Here is a 16,564-nt window from a genome sequence, read left to right as displayed (position 1 = left end):
CCAGATACGCTGCATTAGTTACCTGGCCCTGTACAATGGCTCAGAAGTGAACGATGATCAACGGCTTGGTCAATTTTGTGGATCTCAGATACCACTTCTTTCATCTACCTCCAACGAGTTGACTGTTGTGTTTCAACGGATAGAGCGGGTGATGGAAGAGGGTTCAATGCAACCTACTACACGACAGGTGAGGAATCTTTTCTTTACGTCAGCAGATAGTACAAAACGATTCAGTGTTCTCAAGGACACTAAATCATTTGGCTGACTACCTCAATGGCTACTTGTTACCAGCGAGTGAAACAAACGCAAACGGGAGGATACGTTTAATGCAACTCGCAAACACTGAAGTTACTCCTACTAGTTGAAAAAAAATAATTTCCCGTGGTACCGGATGCAGCATGTTTTCTTGTACGACAGTGGCAGTGTTGCAAATTGTGACTGTCAAATGTGTGGATGCAGTGTAGTCTCCCTGCAAACATTGACATTCTAACAAGGAGGAAACGATGATTCGCCGCGACCTACAATATTTGCTAGATTATCGAGGGCGCTAGTTATGATTTGTTCAAGATAGCATAATTCTGAATGTCTATGCTCGGTGCATTTCTTTTGCAATGTCAGAGCTTAAAACATTTTCTATGTTGATGAAACTACGTATGCTCAATTTTGCGCGTTTTCTTTCTTGTAGATGCTTACATCTGAATAAAGAAAAATGCCCACCTTGTTTACGTTAGTCAAAATATTTAATTTGCCCTTACTAAATTTTATACATTTATCAGTATGTTAACATGTATGTTGTCCATTCGAAATTTACTGTTGGTTCGGTCAGAGTTATCGACCCTGTACGAGAAAGGTAAACTAAATCACGAAAGGCCGTGATGTTGACTGTTCCTTGACACTTTGGCTGCATTCACTCCTTCTGTCATAGAGTCTTACATCTACATATGTTTCATCATTCCAGGCTGTATGCTGTCAGAGTGTGGACACGAGACACATCTCAATTCAGAGTGTGGATACATAAATTCTCTTGGCTATCCCAATCCGTACCCTCCTGAGTCAAAATGTAGTTGGAATATCCGGGTGGCCGACGGTGACGTCATTCACTTGGAATACCTGGATTTCAATGTCGGTGACTCGGATACCACCTGTACCAGTGATTTTATACGAGTGTCCGAGGCCAACAGATCCGGTACAGCCTGCGGATATTACAACCCTGGATATTTTATATCGGCAACTTCACAAGTGCACATAGAATTTCAAGGGGGACAAACTGGAGCAGGGGGTTATACAGGCTTTATGGCCAAGTACTCAGCTGCTCCTTATCAGCTACAAATCCCTAAAGATAGCCAGGAGGATCAACGTAAGTGGTGATTTTAAACGTGCCATTATCGTATGGGACAAAGTTCAGCATGGACGCGCAATATTTCTCTCTCTCTCTCTCTCTCTCCTCTCTCTCTCTCTCTCTCTCTCTCTCTCTCTCTCTCTCTCTCTCTCTCTCTCTCTCTCTCTCTCTCTCTCTCTCTCTCTCTCTCTCAAACTTTAAAACCAATCTCTATCACAACTACTAAAAAGCCGTGGCCACTCGTAAATGCAAACCTACATACTATAATTAGCACAACTTTTATCAAAATGAACATTGTTTTTAATCTTAACATTTGTGTCAGTCTAACGAGAGAATCAAGTTTCGAAAAAGCAAGTAGTGTAAGTTAAGTTGTAATTTCTCACTTATGTCACAGAGTACTGTCATCAACCTGTTTGTCTCATTATTTCGTTACAGCTCCATTAGTTGCAAGTTTTGACGTTTTTTCCCGTTACTTTTCCTCTGTTTGTAAATTACAAAATCCTAGTTCTACTCCAATAATTATGTCGAAATGCCTATTGATCAACATGTAAATACACCCTCCGTATGTGTAATCCCTGAATAATAGTTGATGACTGTCATAAAGTGACAGACTACGATTCATTTCAAGATAGAATTCACCTTTCGGAAAGATAATCGGACTCTCGATATTTTCACAACAGTTTTATTTTTCTGATCTACCGTTTGCGTGAGCTCGTTTCTTAAGATCTGTGAGTGAATAACGTTTTCAACGTCTTATATCTGAGAAAATCCAAATTCTAGGGGTCTTTGGTATAGCTATCAAGGGATGGCAGCCATTTTGAATTTCAAATATCGGTAGATTCAAGGCAGTTTGTTATCTGGTGCTAACAGTTGCACCTTGCATATATTGCTGATTTTCAAAGAAAATGGTTGAGGAAAGTTTGAGCAGAAGTTTGTCTTTAACTTTTGTGGCCCATACTACCTAAATATGACATGCACACTGTACACAAATTGCTCTCTTCCATAGCTCATACTTCATGTCATAGTCTCCACATATGTCAGTTTGTCTTCTGTATCAAGATTGGTGGAAAGCATTTGCTTGTATTTTAGACTACGAGTGTGAAAACGGTTGGACTCAGTTTGGAAAAGACTGCTACAGGTTCAGTCGGGAGGAGACTGGACTGACATGGAACCAAGCCGAAGATAAATGTCGCCAAGTTGGCGCCAATCTGGTCAGTATTCTGAACCACGAAGAGTCGAACTTTATTATCTATTCACTGTCAAGGGTTTGGTTACATGGCGACAGCAAAACTTACATAGGTAAGAATTAAGTGATTATTGAGTTTGAGGGCACATATAAGATCTTTTAATCCATAGATTAGTTTCAGTAATTCTTACACCGTGAAATTCCTTTCTGTCATTACGTACACTATCAAAGGATAGGTTCAAGATATAGGTTAGCTTCTTCAAATAGAGAATTGGTAGAATTCTTGAGTGGCCAACTTATGCACCAGTCAGTCACTATTCTCAAGACAGATCTTTACGCAACCATTTTCAGAAAAGTATTGTATCAACTTATGTGCAGAGGCAGATCAAAATATGAAAATTATGCGATGTGTTTCTAACCACTGAATGATACACCTTATTTTAGGTAGTATGCGCCTTGGAGACAGATATTAAGACCCTCAAACTTGTTGGGGCTCATTTTGAAATTCACGGAGTTACAAGTAAACGGCACCTTGGTACATTATGCGCTATTTATTTTTGTTTTCTAAACCTCGATTTCGTATGCTGGAAGCATTATATTCTTGAGTGTATTTCTGATTATTTTATTGGCTGTTTAGGTTTGTTCAGACGTAGTCCAAAGTGGCAAATATCGATGGACAGATGGAAATCAAATGAGTTATTCCGACTGGTATGTACATTTGCAGTACCTTACTATCTTCAATTGATAATCAGACCTTGTCCCAGTTCTTAACTCCAAGTTGGAGGACCCGCCTCTCCCCAACGCTGCGTAGCCCACGGCCGGCTTCGGCGGGGCCCAACACGTATCTCCCGCCGAGCCTCTGACAATTGCCGTGGTCTCGGGTTCCCATTGTCTCGAGTAGAGTGCATGAAATACTGGACCTGATAAAAAATCATAATTAATAATTTAGAGGCAGTAATTTCAAAATGCTTCAAAGTGAAATGGACTAATTTAACAAAGGTTCTTTGACTCTATAATTCGTCTCATATTTCTGCAGATTTTATGCTACTAAAAATTAAAAGATAAAATGCGGTTCAGAGACAGATATTCGGACTCTCAAACTTTAACAACACTATTTTGGCCTACCGCTTATACGGGCTCATGTTGAACTCATTGAGTAAACACAATTTCTATTGCATAGCTATGTTAAAATCAGGATTTTATTTTCCATCATAGACATAACACAGGCATGAGGCCATTTCCAATGTCGAATATCGTTAACGGCAGCAATAACCACCAACGCAAAAACTAGAAACTACAACACGTAATTTTGTAAGAGGACTACAAATTTAGTGAAACTGTCCTGAAAGTCATCACAAGCGATTCTGTTATTAGGAGCATTTATCAATCATCCCGTAGAAAATATTTGTGGTATTAAATTGTTTTGTTTGTTTGATAGGGCAAAGGCCAGATATGATGACGATTACAACCAACCGGATGGCGCTAGATTTGAAGCGTGTTCTGTCATTGATATGGCTGATTTCCATCGCACCGATCAGTGGCATGATGTTCCGTGTGTTTTAAATACAGTTAAACAGTTTATTTGTAAGAAACCCGCCGCTTTTTTCCGAAGAACCAGAAGGTGACTCGTATGTCGGTGTATCTAACTACGGCAAGTATTATTTTGCTACTTTTGATAACCGTGGTTTTCGTTGTAATAATTGTATGCATTTAAAATGTTTCAAACATAAAAAGGTCACTTGATGTGCCTACATTTATCCAATCGCAATTTTGAATTATCATTTTCCGTTTGCTTATGTGCATATCCGCAACTTCCAACCATGATAGTAACTTTTTGCAATGCATCCAAAAAGTAATTCATTTCGTTGTCAGAAATTGAAGATTTCTTAGCAAAACAATGCAAGAATTTTTTTAATGATATACGACTCTTAAATGAACGACAGATTACCAGAATATTTTATAATACGGGTGTCATACAAAACTCTGTTACTTGACATTAATGGCAGGACTACAATCAAAGGAATGACAAAACCCATCGTCGATACACCGTATGAATGTAAATACATGTACGTATATGTTCATTAAATGTTTGTGACGAAATTTTCCACAGCTTGTAAAGATTCTTCTTGGGGAAGACACGAAAACGTTTGTTTCAAACCAGAACAAAGAAACAGAGCAGAGGAACAGTGCTCAAATCTCGACACTGATTTTAAGGAAATAAACCGACAAGAACTACAGACTATATCCTACTATCTCAGCCACGTCTGGTCTATAAACGTAACTGGGTATATACTGCTTGTGAAAGATATTGCGGTAAACGATGATGTCATCGAACTGATCGGAGGTGACTGTGCAACCGCCGCAGACAACAAGAATGGATGTTACATCGGTGTCAACAAAGATAAGCAAATTGCTGACAATTTCAGAGCATGTCTGGGCATGGATGCATCTGATTGGACAGTTAGATTAATGGATTGTGACGAGGAAATTGCTTTAGAGATGTGTATGACACAGGCATCAGGTAACCGTTGTTTTCTTAATTGCATTTACGTACTAGGTATTTGTAAATACGGCAGATCGTGTGAAAAACTCGTTTAAGCTGTTTTTCATTGAAATCGCATCGTTTGTAAATGAAATACGAGAAACTAACGTTTTTTCATCGTTACAACATTTTCCTTTATAAAATGTGTTTATATTTTCCTCAGTTGTAATCATGTAATGTCTTTTAACAGAGCATATTGGTTGAAAATTCAATGCCTGTGTTGGTCGCCGACTATCTTGATTTAACTCCGCAGTAATTTGTACTTATTTGCAGTGACGACACACACGTGCGGCGTCGAGGCGTTTGAATGTGCAGGCAATGAGTGCATTCATTCTGTTTATGTATGCGATGGAAACACAGATTGTATCAATGGCTCTGATGAGATAGGATGCAGTAAGTGAAGATAGACCTCCTCTACTTGAGTTGATAAAACGTGTGAAATATGCAAGAAGTGAGAAGAAATTAAAGAATCACCATCTTAAACCTTTAGTTAATTTTGTAAAATTTTTCTTTGGGCTGATTTTTTCTCATTACTTTGAAATTGGTGGCGCTTTATCACGTGCTACTTGAATACTGACAATGCACAATTGTGTAGTTGATGGCAATCTGTATTTGTTCTGCAGATATGGCGGTAGCTTGCCCAACGAATACCTTCCGATGTGAAAATGGAAAGTGTGTGTCGATGACGTTTTACTGTGATTTCATCGATCATTGTGGCGACGACAGCGATGAAGAAGCTTGTGGTAATGTTTCGTAGTTTTCTCTAAGTGTGTGTTCTGTTACAAATGATGACAATCGAAAAAAATATTAATATCTATTTTCTTTGTTATCATAATGACAGCTCGTACACGATTTCATGGCGTTTGTAAACTGTATACTGCCACAACATCTAAAACTAGTGGCATTTCTTGATCCTCTTCTAAACGTCAGGAATTGTTAAAGAAAATTGTCCAAAAGAATCGTAGTCATGTAGCGCTTAGATAATTCCATATAACTCATGTATTCCCTGTTCCATTTAGACGATATTAGTGGGGTTCTACGAGGTCGACGGGCAATGCAATGCAATTCATGATTAAACTACATATTTTTTTTTCCCAGTGTATCCAAACTGCACAGTGGATCAGTTCAAATGTGACAACAACCAATGTGTGCATAAGTCAAAGCATTGCGATCTTATGGAGGACTGTTACGATGGATCTGATGAAAAGTATTGCGGTAATGTCATACCATACGATTGTTAACATTGAACTTGAATGAAAATTACACATGGATAATTAATACGCGTCCAAAAAATTGTAGTCACGTTACTCGTGCATTCCCGTTCCATTGAGACGCCGTTAGTGGGGTTCTACGTGGTCGACGGGCAATACAATGCAGTTTATGATTAAACTAAGATTTGATCGTAAGGATGTAACTGTGCGCTTGTGTATTTATCTCTTGCTGGCTCATTTTCCAAATAATAACTTACATTAATCGGACAGTCGAACCTTGTAAAGGAAAACTCATACAGACTGATATTATGCGGAGATACTTACAGTTTCTCTACTTACCAAAAAAGAAACTGTAAGGTAAACAGACATTTAGACTCTCAACATTATATTCTTCGTGTTTTGTCTACTATACTTGTGGGGCTCATTTTGAAGTTCATGAGTCACAAAAGTAATAACAAGCATATTTTTATGACAATCGGAAATGTTATTTTCCCGAAAGAGTTAATACTTTGGCGTCTGTTTTGAAATTCGAGTAGCTAGAAATGTTTGGTATCTAGCCTCTCAAGTGCCGAATTTTGCACAATGAACCCTGGTTGTTTTCTTTGATTTCGAAAAGGAATGTTTTAAAGTTCTACATTTAAAGTTTGTACAAAGGTTTAAGTCTTTCGATTTCGAGGCGCGTTTGGCCTTAATAAACCCACTTTTGCGAGATGACTCAGATACCTTATGTTTACTATTCAACCTTTACAGATGTGTGTAAGGGATTCCTATGTTACTACGTTGACTTTATACCCGAACATGCGCAGTGCGACGGAGAGTTAGATTGCGCAGGCATCGAACGGGAGGACGAAACGGATTGTGACTACGGTGGTACTGTCTCTAGCTCATCGGAAGAAGTCGACATGCCAATTGAGAGTTGTAGTGTTGAAGAATTCAGATGCCTTAATGGTCCTTGCGTGGACCGCAAGTGGATGTGTATCTACGATTTTGATCAGTATGGCTATCAAAGGGGATGTCGTGACGTCACCCATCTCAGGAATTGTGGTACGCTTTCAAAGACCCAAAATATTCACTAATTACTTTAGAAACTCATTATTTATTTATTTATTTATTTATTTATCTATTTATTTATTTATTTATTTATTTATTTATTTATTTATTTATTTATTTATTTATTTATTTATTTATTTTATTTATTTATTTATTTATTAGCTTTGTTTGTTTGTTTTACGGTTGGGTCACTCATCAGATTATATAAGAAGGGCATTAAAAGCTCTGTAAGCTTTTCCTTTTGATTTATCTTTCATAATTTGTTGTCTTTGTGTTGTTTCATGTACAACAATTATATCCAAATGTATCCTGTTTTCAATATTTCAGCACAGCCTGTACGCGCGTAACACTCAACATTATCGACTGATTTTAGTCCCGGCTAGAATTTCTTTGCCAAGTGTTACATTTCATATTGTTCATAAAGTATTAAGTTCATATTTTTCACAGAGTATTAATTTCAAGGACGACACTTTGCATTCGAACGTAATTCAAAGAAAATAATAACATGGGCAAAATTTATTAAGATTTTCTAAAAATATGCAGCTATAGCCCTGCATAACTGTCTTTTTCACGAAAGAAGAACACATGATTTGAAGCAAAACGATCGCATAGAAAAATACATTGCGTATCATTCTTTACCATTGATTTTCAGAACTTTTTAATTGTCCTAAGAACATGTTTAAGTGTCCTGATGCCTACTGTATACCGCTTCATAGGCGATGTGACGGTGTTTTTTGACTGTCCACGTGGCTCTGATGAAGAGGACTGGGTAAGTGATATAAAGTTGAAGTGGAAACCACGAAATCGTTTGCATTGGGTCGTTAGGGAGACAAAATGCCACAATTTTTTTAACCCTTTGAGTGCTGTAATTTTTCCCACCAAAATTTTAGTGCATCATTTTAACAATGTTTATGCATTTTTCTGTATATTTGTTTTATTATTTTGGATCAAACAGACGTCACATTTCATTAGCTACATGTTTTAATCAAAATTTTAGCAAAAATCTGAAAAAAAATGACTGGGGTACATTTTATAAATGTGACAAAAGCTGTCTTAGGCGCTCAAGGGTTAATGCAATCGCGATCTTAGACGCTCAAAGGGTTAATGCAATCGCGACAACTTTTCAGTATGATGTCATTCGTTTATCTCCTGAGATTCCTTATCTTCCCTGTGAGACGTGTATCAGCAGTTGATTTACTGTTTCATTCCCCGGAGAGATTATAATTCTTGCAATCTTTGTTGGAGCGTACATTTAACTTTCTGGTTTAAGTTTTTTACTTCTTCATTCTTCTTCTTCAACCTTCTACTATAATTAATATATGATGAACCTATTGAATATCAAATGGTCCAATTGTCATAATTTTTGCACCCTTATGTTAATTTCTATCTATGAAAATAGACGAATTGTTCCGAGAGATGAGCTGCAACAAAGTAAGTTACTTCACGACAAAAAGAATGGAAATTAATAAACAAACGTAAGACATCATCCAAAGGACAGCACGAAGCGCGGAAATCGATGACGTTGTAATCTTGTTTTTATTCTGTCATTTAAACCATTGTAACCTTTTCAAAATATACATTCGCACAAGCCTTGACGAGTTTGTTTTCCTTTATGAACGCAGGACTTTACCAGTGCCCAGGACATTATCGTTGTCATGGAGAGCAAAACTGTATACCGGTATCTCAAAAATGTGATGGCGTCAAACAGTGTCGGCACGGAGATGATGAGCTGCTATGTGGTAAGGGAGCGTAAACTTTATCCTATCGAAGGGAAAGGGCCGGAGTAGGCCAGAGAGGCCTAGTAGTCGTAGCAACTGAGAGCAGCGTACAGGCTCATTTTCCCAATCGGAGGAGATTCCTGTACACTACAATGTCACAAAATGTTTCAATTTCCATTAAAAATGTGACATTTCCCTTTACTTTCAGGTCTAATCTGCCCATCGGATTGTGCTTGTCATGGATCTGCCATTGATTGCGCTTACCTATCGATGAGTTCATTTCCATTGTTTAATGGTCAGGACATCAAGAAACTGTGAGTCTCTATACCCTTGCACCGTTCTTCTAGGCAACATTAATCAAGTTATTGTTACTTCATTAATTATCTTAACCCCTTTGTCGATGGATCAATTTTGACTCGTTATTTTAATGAAATAATCAGCCTAACTTAATTTTTTGTGAAAATCAATGGCGCAAGAGGGAGGTAATTTTTGTGTACTATACCAACAACTGTGCTCATGCCGTGTTACAACGAACGAATCTGATCTTTAAAGAAAAGTTTCATCATTAAATTATCATACATTCAGATGTACTGTCTTTTGCCACCAGGAATATGACCGGAAATGACGTTGATGTTACGCAAGTCGATTTCCGCTATTTTCAATTACTGGGAGAACTGTAAGTAGTGAATAGTCTACTTATTACATTTCTCTTTCATCCCCTCATGTTTTCAGATCACCATAATTTCGAATCACCTTGCTTTCAAATTTCTGTTTTGGAATAACCTTTTCTTTCAAATCATCATGTTCAAGTTTTCAAATCACCATATAAACCGAATTCACCATATCACCATTTTTTCAAATCACCGTGTTTTCAAATCAACTGGTTTTCGAATCACCATATAAATTGAATTCACCATATCACCATGTTTTCAATCCGCCGTGTCTTCGAATCATCAGGTTTTCAAATCACTTGTTTTCAAATAACCATATTTTGATGTAGCCAAGTTGTCAAATCACCAGGATTTCAAATCATTATATTTTCAAGTTACCATGTGTTAAAGTCACCATGTTTTCAAATGACATGTTTTCAAGTCACAATTTGAATTATTATTTCTTGTTTAATCTACTGCCTGTGAATTACTCCAGCCAAAGCCTGACATGCACTAATTTGCCCTGAAACCGAAGTGATGACCTTTTGACTAGAGCAAGGTATAACGAGAAAGTAGGATGTAATGATTTATGTGTAATATACAATTTGTGTCTTTCTAAAAAATTTTCAGAGATCTTTCAAATAATTCAATAATTGAGATACGCCCAAGACACTTTGAATTCCTGAAAAACCTGTACTTGTTGTAAGTATGGCCATTTATAGGTAGCAGAGCATTTGCATTTCTGAAAAGCCTACACTAGCTACATGAGTACTTATTATGTGACAGAAGTGGTAACTTTTTAGGACATCGTCATCACTTTTTAGCTTTGTCAAATAGGTGCATGCTCTCATTGCTTTCCCTAAAATATGTTGAAGTAAATAGTATTAGCATGACAAACCTGTTTCATTGTGTACAGTATGCTCTGTTATTGTCAACACATAAATTTCAGTCCCTACTTTACAGACACACAGACTGTGTTAAAAAGTTGGATCTACTTTATATATATATGTTGTTAAACACTTTGGAGGAGAACAAGAAAGCATACATAACAAACAGAACATAAAATGCTAAAGATACATCATTTACATACCATGGAAGGTTAATGAGAAGGACATTAAAGATGTATTTCCTTGTTTCTGTTGGTATTGATAAATCTAAATTTACGTCCCTTCGATCTAAGATTTTCCCTTGTGGATAATTTCGCGTGAGGTGTTATAGTAATGAATGTTAGAGCGAATTATCGTCAATGGTGTAGCTCAATCTACAGTTCTTCATTGGGGTAAATTTTGAATATCAAGACGTGATTTATGGGTTAGGCATCACAAGCGACAATACCAACTTTGATTTCAATTAACCACTGTTGCTAACTCTGTCCTTAATTTTTTATTAATTTTAGAAACCTTGGTGCTAACAAAATAAATACTATCGAAGCAAATACATTTTACGGACTGCAAAATCTTCGAATGCTGTAAGTATAGAGTCGATTAAGTCGTCTCGTTCTCAATAAATTTAGATTTTAGCCTAAAGTTAAAGACGGCAACTCGCCGGGTTTAAAGATAACTTTGTGATTGAAAACCTGGCTTTCTTGAAGGAATTGTAGTAGCTTACATCAGGCGCCACTTACAACAGGTAAAATTCTATACACATCCCTAGCAGTAATTCTTTGAATGAGAAATAAAAAGCTATTAACTGATAGAGAGGTTTTAGCCAAAAGCCTTCTGAGAAACTTTGACCCGTTTACTTTAGTAACAAAGAATAAAAGAAGGGTCATCGAGTGCACTTCGTGGACTACAGAAGCTTACACAGTGATCTCTATTGCCTTTTTAACTCTGAGAGAAAGTCAAAATTTCCATTTTCACAAAAACAAACAGGTTAGAACTTTACTACAAATTTAGTCAGCACAAACAGCAGGTCAGCAAATTGTTGTAATAATTTTAGTTCTTCAGTACATGTCACAAAGGCAAATTCTGCCTGGAACGAAACATCCGTGGTTTATCTCTGCAAAGATGACAACAAATGGCACGAGTGTAAACCCCTTGATGTAAACGATATACTTGCATCATTACATCATCCACTCTGGCAAGTGGCACAGAACATCTAATTATACATAATGGCATTTTCTTCGCAGAATCTTAACCGGAAACAACATTGCTTTTATTAACGATAGGGCGTTTACAGATCTATATAATCTTCACGCACTGTAAGTAAAAAGATCATCATCTATGGTGATTCTTCAAAATATACTTTTACGGCATTATTGCACTATTTTCTTGTCAATAGATAATGATGATTAGTATTGCTCTTAATACTAATTTTTAAAATGTGCAAATGAGAGTCTTAAATATCAAGCAATCCCTACACTGTCATAATAAGCAATTCATCGTTTTTATTGCGACATTTCAAAAGTAAAGTGTAACATAACATAACATTTTATTGTAACTTAAAGATGTTGATTCAAATAACTAAGGAGCTACACATCGGCAAATGCCATGTATCAATTTTCAAATGATAATGTCAAGTTGTAAGCTGGTAATTGAATATTTTCAGAGCATTAAAGTTCACACATCTACAATTTCTCCCTTCTGCAGGCATATGACAGGAAATTTGTTCCAGGCTGAAAGTTCTGAGCTGTTTGTACCGTTGACTGGACTCGCTGAACTGTGAGTGTCTTGCCACTACTCTCAATGCAGTCATGGTGCCATTATCCTTGGTTTTTAATAGTTTTTATTGAAAGTCAGTAAGAATAAAGGACTGGTATAAATTTCGGGCAATGACTCAATTTCAGTTTCTTGACAATGATAATCATTGTTTTTGTAAAAATGTTTCACACATAGTCTTTGTTACTCAGTCGCCATTCTAAGGTCAAAATCACATTGAAAATCATTAACCGCGTTCTGATAAATAGCCTTCACTACCAAACTCTCAACCTAGAATAATTGATTGCATTTTCCTGTAGCTAAAACACGGAGCATACAATAGAACTGTGCAATATGCGGAACTAAATGTTAGAAGTGACGTGAACTATTCAAGTACGCCGCCGCTGCTTTAGTACAGACGTGGTACTGTTTCTGCCATAATAGCCTAATTTTGAGTCTTGGTTGCGTCTCTCTTTAGATCTGTGTAACCTTTATCACCTTCATATCATATATTGTTTGTTTTGAAATGTTCATTCGCCATCTGTTTCTCATGCGATACTTTTATTATTTGCATATTTTTGTACATTTTCAGATATACCGATGCTTATAAATACTGCTGCATGGTCAGAAAATATCAAGAAATGCAAGTATGCTCACACCTGCTGATGCATTCTCATCATGTGAAGACCTAATGGCCAGTCAAGTTTTAAGATGTTCTATCTGGATGCTGGGAATGGCGGCCTTTTTCGGAAACCTCTTCGTCATCGTTTGGCGAATCAAAGATAAGGACTTGGGAAAAGTTCACACCTTCCTCATTTGGAACCTGGCTGTAGCTGATTTCATGATGGGGATATACATGTTGATAATTGCTTCAGTTGATGTGAATAAGTAAAGTGTAACATAACATGACATATTGTGCGCATGTCCGAACAGTCAACAGGTCGCTGTCAACGCTCTCGTCTTTTTGTCAGTTTTTTCCCCTTTTTGGGTGCAATTATCAACAAATTATCTCCTTACTGGTGGATGGTGTTGCGAAGTAGCTTTGATATCAATCTATTTCGTCGAAACTTGGCTGATTCTCGCTACATTAGTATTTTGTGGTACAAGTGGTTGAAAGTACGCCGAAACTGCCTTGGCGGGAAGTGCTTTGTGTTCAACGTACACAATTTGCATCCGAAAACACTATGCCTGGATCGAAAAAATCGGATGAATCCACCGTACCGGCGGACATGGAGAAGAAAATTAAAGGCAAGTACATAGCTAAGATCAACAAGATGTCTCTGAACCAACTCAAAGACTTTAATAAATGGCCTTTCGTCGATGAAATGAACAAGGAAATGAAAAGTCTTCTACCAGATGTTTCTGCTGACGCAATCAAATCTGCTTGTCACTACATTGGTAATGCCTTGAACAACCGAGTACAAGCACGTTTAAATGGTTTGGGAAAGTCATCACACAGCTCATCAAGCTCTATTATTGGTTTGTTCACTTCTCCTATCCAATCTTTAATGAAGAGCTTTAGTAACTCAGAACCTGAAGTTTCTGGTGACGAAGCTGAAACCACACAGTCTTGCTCACCAGATTCCGACACTCAAGTCCTTCATCCTGTTAAAAAGCAACGCAAATCTAAGAAGAAACGTGCCGCATTGAAGAAACTGTCCGATCAAAGTAAACACTCAGACCTTGAACCGCACTGCACTGAAAGTTGTAAATTCAATAGATCAGGCGATGGTGACATGATTAGATGCAGTCTTTGTCTCAAATGGTATCATTTGCCATGTGTGGATGCGAGCAGTGAGGAGACGAATCGCTATTTCTGGCCTTGCAAAGAGTGCAGACTCATCACAAAAAATATTGCTGTCCTCAGAAGTGAACTTTCTGAACTCCAAAACGCGAACGCAGATCTCATGAAGTTATACTCATCATCTATGCAAGAAAACTCTGTCCTTAAGGACGAACTAGCAATGGTACGGGAGCAGAATGTCGAATTAACACAACGGCTTCGTGTTGCAACTAACTCCTCGAACCGTCACGAAAACGCTGCTACACATATGCCGGAAACTACGATTCCAACAACTACAACATCGTCAACACAAACGAATGACACCGGAATGCAGCAGCAGTCTTCGCAAAACCAGATTTTACTGATTGGGGATTCGCTACTCCGTTTCATATCAGCATCAAGTCGTGAAGCTGCTGTAAGATCTATACCTGGTGCCACCATTGAGGATATTCGTTCGCAATTATCGACCCAAAACAGGGACTATAGAGAAATTGTCCTCCAGGTCGGCACAAATAACATCAGCAGTGGTAAATCAACTAATGACGTCATTTCAGACTATCATGATTTAATCAATCTCGCGAACTCAAAATCAAATGACCATGTCACCGTTCTCAGTATTCCTCCTCGAACTGATAATCCCGATTTACAAGCACATATTGATGAAGTCAATACGGCTCTTGCAATGCTCTGCCAACGTGAACATGCTACGTTCATTGACAATGACAATGCATTTAAATTCCGCGATAACACCATTGACACATCAGCATTGTATCGTGATGGCCTTCATCTTAGTGTCAAAGGCTTGAGGAAAATGTTGATATATGCAAGGCTCGACCAGATGTTCACTGCTGGGAAATTTGACAACCGTGGTAGTATGCAGCCAAGAAGCAACAGCTTGTCCAATCGACCAGTGTCCCAAAGAATGCGATCTACCTTCAATGCAAACTTTGGTGCTCCTGGTGCAACCCAACCCGGCAACCGTGACCAACGCAATCGTCCTACCAGTTATGATGTTCGCTCTCAGTCGAATCGACGGCCGTATCCGACATGCTTTGATTGTGGTGTCGTCGGGCATGTGAGAACAAGATGTCCGCAACGCCAGGCCATTGATCGTCGTAATACGCAGTCAAACGCCAACCCGATTAGATGTTTCAACTGTGGAGAACAAGGGCACACATTCAGAGTTTGTCGACATGGGGAAGCTATTTCTTGCTGGTCTTGCGGAAATTCCGGCCACAAAGCCAAGAACTGTTCCCGTGACTAGGTATCCGGCCACGAAGAGAGTGCCGTTCATCCATCAACACACGATAACATTGCTCTCAATCCAGCTTCGCTCTTTTCTCCGAACTCTGTCCTGAATCCGTTTCATGAACTCTCCAAAGCCAAAGGTCTCCGTATAGGTCACTGGAACATTCAACACATCACCAACAAGATTGATGAGTTACGTTTAATTTTAAATCATGATATTAAGCCATGTGACATTTTAATTCTTAGTGAAACTTTTCTTGGGGACACGCACTCTGATTCTGAGTTTTTCATTTCTGGTTTTGATTTATGTCGGAAAGACAGACAAGCTGGTATTGGTGGGGGTCTTCTTACGTACATTTGTTCCGATATTTCATGGAGTCGTAGGTTTGATTTAGAACCAACTACAATTGAAATGATGATTCTTGAAATTCACATTGAAAAAAGTCGCCCACTCATTGTTATTGGTGTTTATAGACCACCAAGTTCCACAATATCTGTTGACAAGGAACTTGAATCAGTCTTTGAGTCTGTTTATCTCGAAAACAAGGAAATGATTGTCTTGGGTGACTTCAATTTTAATCTTCTTGTCCCGAATGGTATGAATCATCACATCTACAAATGTATGGTATCTCTCAATTTAGAACAACTTGTCACTGCCCCGACTCGGCCTGTCTCTGGTACACTCCTCGACCATGTTTATGTAAATTGCCCGATGAACATTTCCTCTGTGTGTATTCCTAAAGTTGGTCTGTCTGATCACTACCCCGTTTGTATAGTGAGACGTAACCATGGCAACAAGAACAATACTGGCTCCCATATTTGTGTTAAATCAAGACAGTTTCGTAACTTCAGTGTTGTCAATTTTACTAGTGATTTAATGGCGACTTCATGGCCACAAGTTTCTCTGTCAAACGACGTCAACTCAGTCTTTAATGGTTGGACTAGTATTTTCAATAATGTTTGTGATGCACACGCTCCTTATTTCGATAGGCGCGTGAAAAGGTACAGACAGCCGCCATGGTTTTGCCCTGAGATTCTTGACCTCATTCATGTAAGAGACTATCATCTCGTTAAAGCTACAAGGTCAAATTCTCCCAACGATTGGTCATTGTATAGATCCCTGAGAAACAGGGTTGTTCACACCATTACTTTCGCAAAGCGCAGGTACTATAAAGATATTTTCAGTAGCAATTCCAGCAAC

General features: G+C 38.1%; 3 protein-coding genes across 3 annotated transcripts; all 3 read left to right on the top strand.

Moving 5' to 3' along the window:
- The first annotated feature begins 8 nt into the window (after positions 1-8).
- LOC139143648 (procollagen C-endopeptidase enhancer 1-like) lies at positions 9-2,998 on the top strand. The gene is made up of 4 exons (XM_070714147.1): positions 9-187; positions 959-1,357; positions 2,429-2,638; positions 2,970-2,998. The coding sequence occupies exons 2-4, from the start codon at positions 964-966 to the stop codon at positions 2,996-2,998; spliced, it is 633 nt and encodes a 210-aa protein (XP_070570248.1). The 5' UTR covers positions 9-187; positions 959-963.
- Positions 2,999-4,610: 1,612 nt separating this feature from the next.
- On the top strand, positions 4,611-7,354 carry LOC139143638 (low-density lipoprotein receptor-like). Its single transcript, XM_070714136.1, has 5 exons — positions 4,611-5,046; positions 5,341-5,460; positions 5,691-5,810; positions 6,166-6,282; positions 7,029-7,354. Exons 1-5 carry the CDS (start codon positions 4,611-4,613, stop codon positions 7,352-7,354), a joined length of 1,119 nt encoding a protein of 372 aa, XP_070570237.1.
- Positions 7,355-8,221: 867 nt separating this feature from the next.
- On the top strand, positions 8,222-13,063 carry LOC139133543 (G-protein coupled receptor GRL101-like). The gene is made up of 8 exons (XM_070700217.1): positions 8,222-9,067; positions 9,255-9,360; positions 9,654-9,722; positions 10,327-10,398; positions 11,093-11,164; positions 11,825-11,896; positions 12,285-12,356; positions 12,925-13,063. Exons 1-8 carry the CDS (start codon positions 8,941-8,943, stop codon positions 13,022-13,024), a joined length of 690 nt encoding a protein of 229 aa, XP_070556318.1. The 5' UTR covers positions 8,222-8,940; the 3' UTR covers positions 13,025-13,063.
- The last annotated feature ends 3,501 nt before the right edge of the window (positions 13,064-16,564 follow it).

This window comes from Ptychodera flava, chromosome 1 (genome assembly GCF_041260155.1).
Source record: "Ptychodera flava strain L36383 chromosome 1, AS_Pfla_20210202, whole genome shotgun sequence".
Lineage (NCBI taxonomy): Eukaryota > Metazoa > Hemichordata > Enteropneusta > Ptychoderidae > Ptychodera > Ptychodera flava.
This window is presented reverse-complemented; position numbering and strand designations above follow the sequence as displayed.

Excerpts from the sequence above, each read along its gene's own strand:
- LOC139143648 (XM_070714147.1), top strand. The coding sequence starts at position 964 with ATGCTGTCAGAGTGTGGACACGAGACACATCTCAATTCAGAGTGTGGA. Across the intron at positions 1,358-2,428 it reads AGATAGCCAGGAGGATCAAC|ACTACGAGTGTGAAAACGGT; the intron begins GTAAGTGGTGAT and ends CTTGTATTTTAG. Across the intron at positions 2,639-2,969 it reads CGACAGCAAAACTTACATAG|GTAGTATGCGCCTTGGAGAC; the intron begins GTAAGAATTAAG and ends ACCTTATTTTAG.
- LOC139143638 (XM_070714136.1), top strand. The coding sequence starts at position 4,611 with ATGTTTGTGACGAAATTTTCCACAGCTTGTAAAGATTCTTCTTGGGGA. Across the intron at positions 5,047-5,340 it reads GTGTATGACACAGGCATCAG|TGACGACACACACGTGCGGC; the intron begins GTAACCGTTGTT and ends ACTTATTTGCAG. Across the intron at positions 6,283-7,028 it reads ATCTGATGAAAAGTATTGCG|ATGTGTGTAAGGGATTCCTA; the intron begins GTAATGTCATAC and ends CAACCTTTACAG.
- LOC139133543 (XM_070700217.1), top strand. The coding sequence starts at position 8,941 with ATGAACGCAGGACTTTACCAGTGCCCAGGACATTATCGTTGTCATGGA. Across the intron at positions 10,399-11,092 it reads CTGAAAAACCTGTACTTGTT|AAACCTTGGTGCTAACAAAA; the intron begins GTAAGTATGGCC and ends TATTAATTTTAG. Across the intron at positions 11,897-12,284 it reads CTATATAATCTTCACGCACT|GCATATGACAGGAAATTTGT; the intron begins GTAAGTAAAAAG and ends TCCCTTCTGCAG.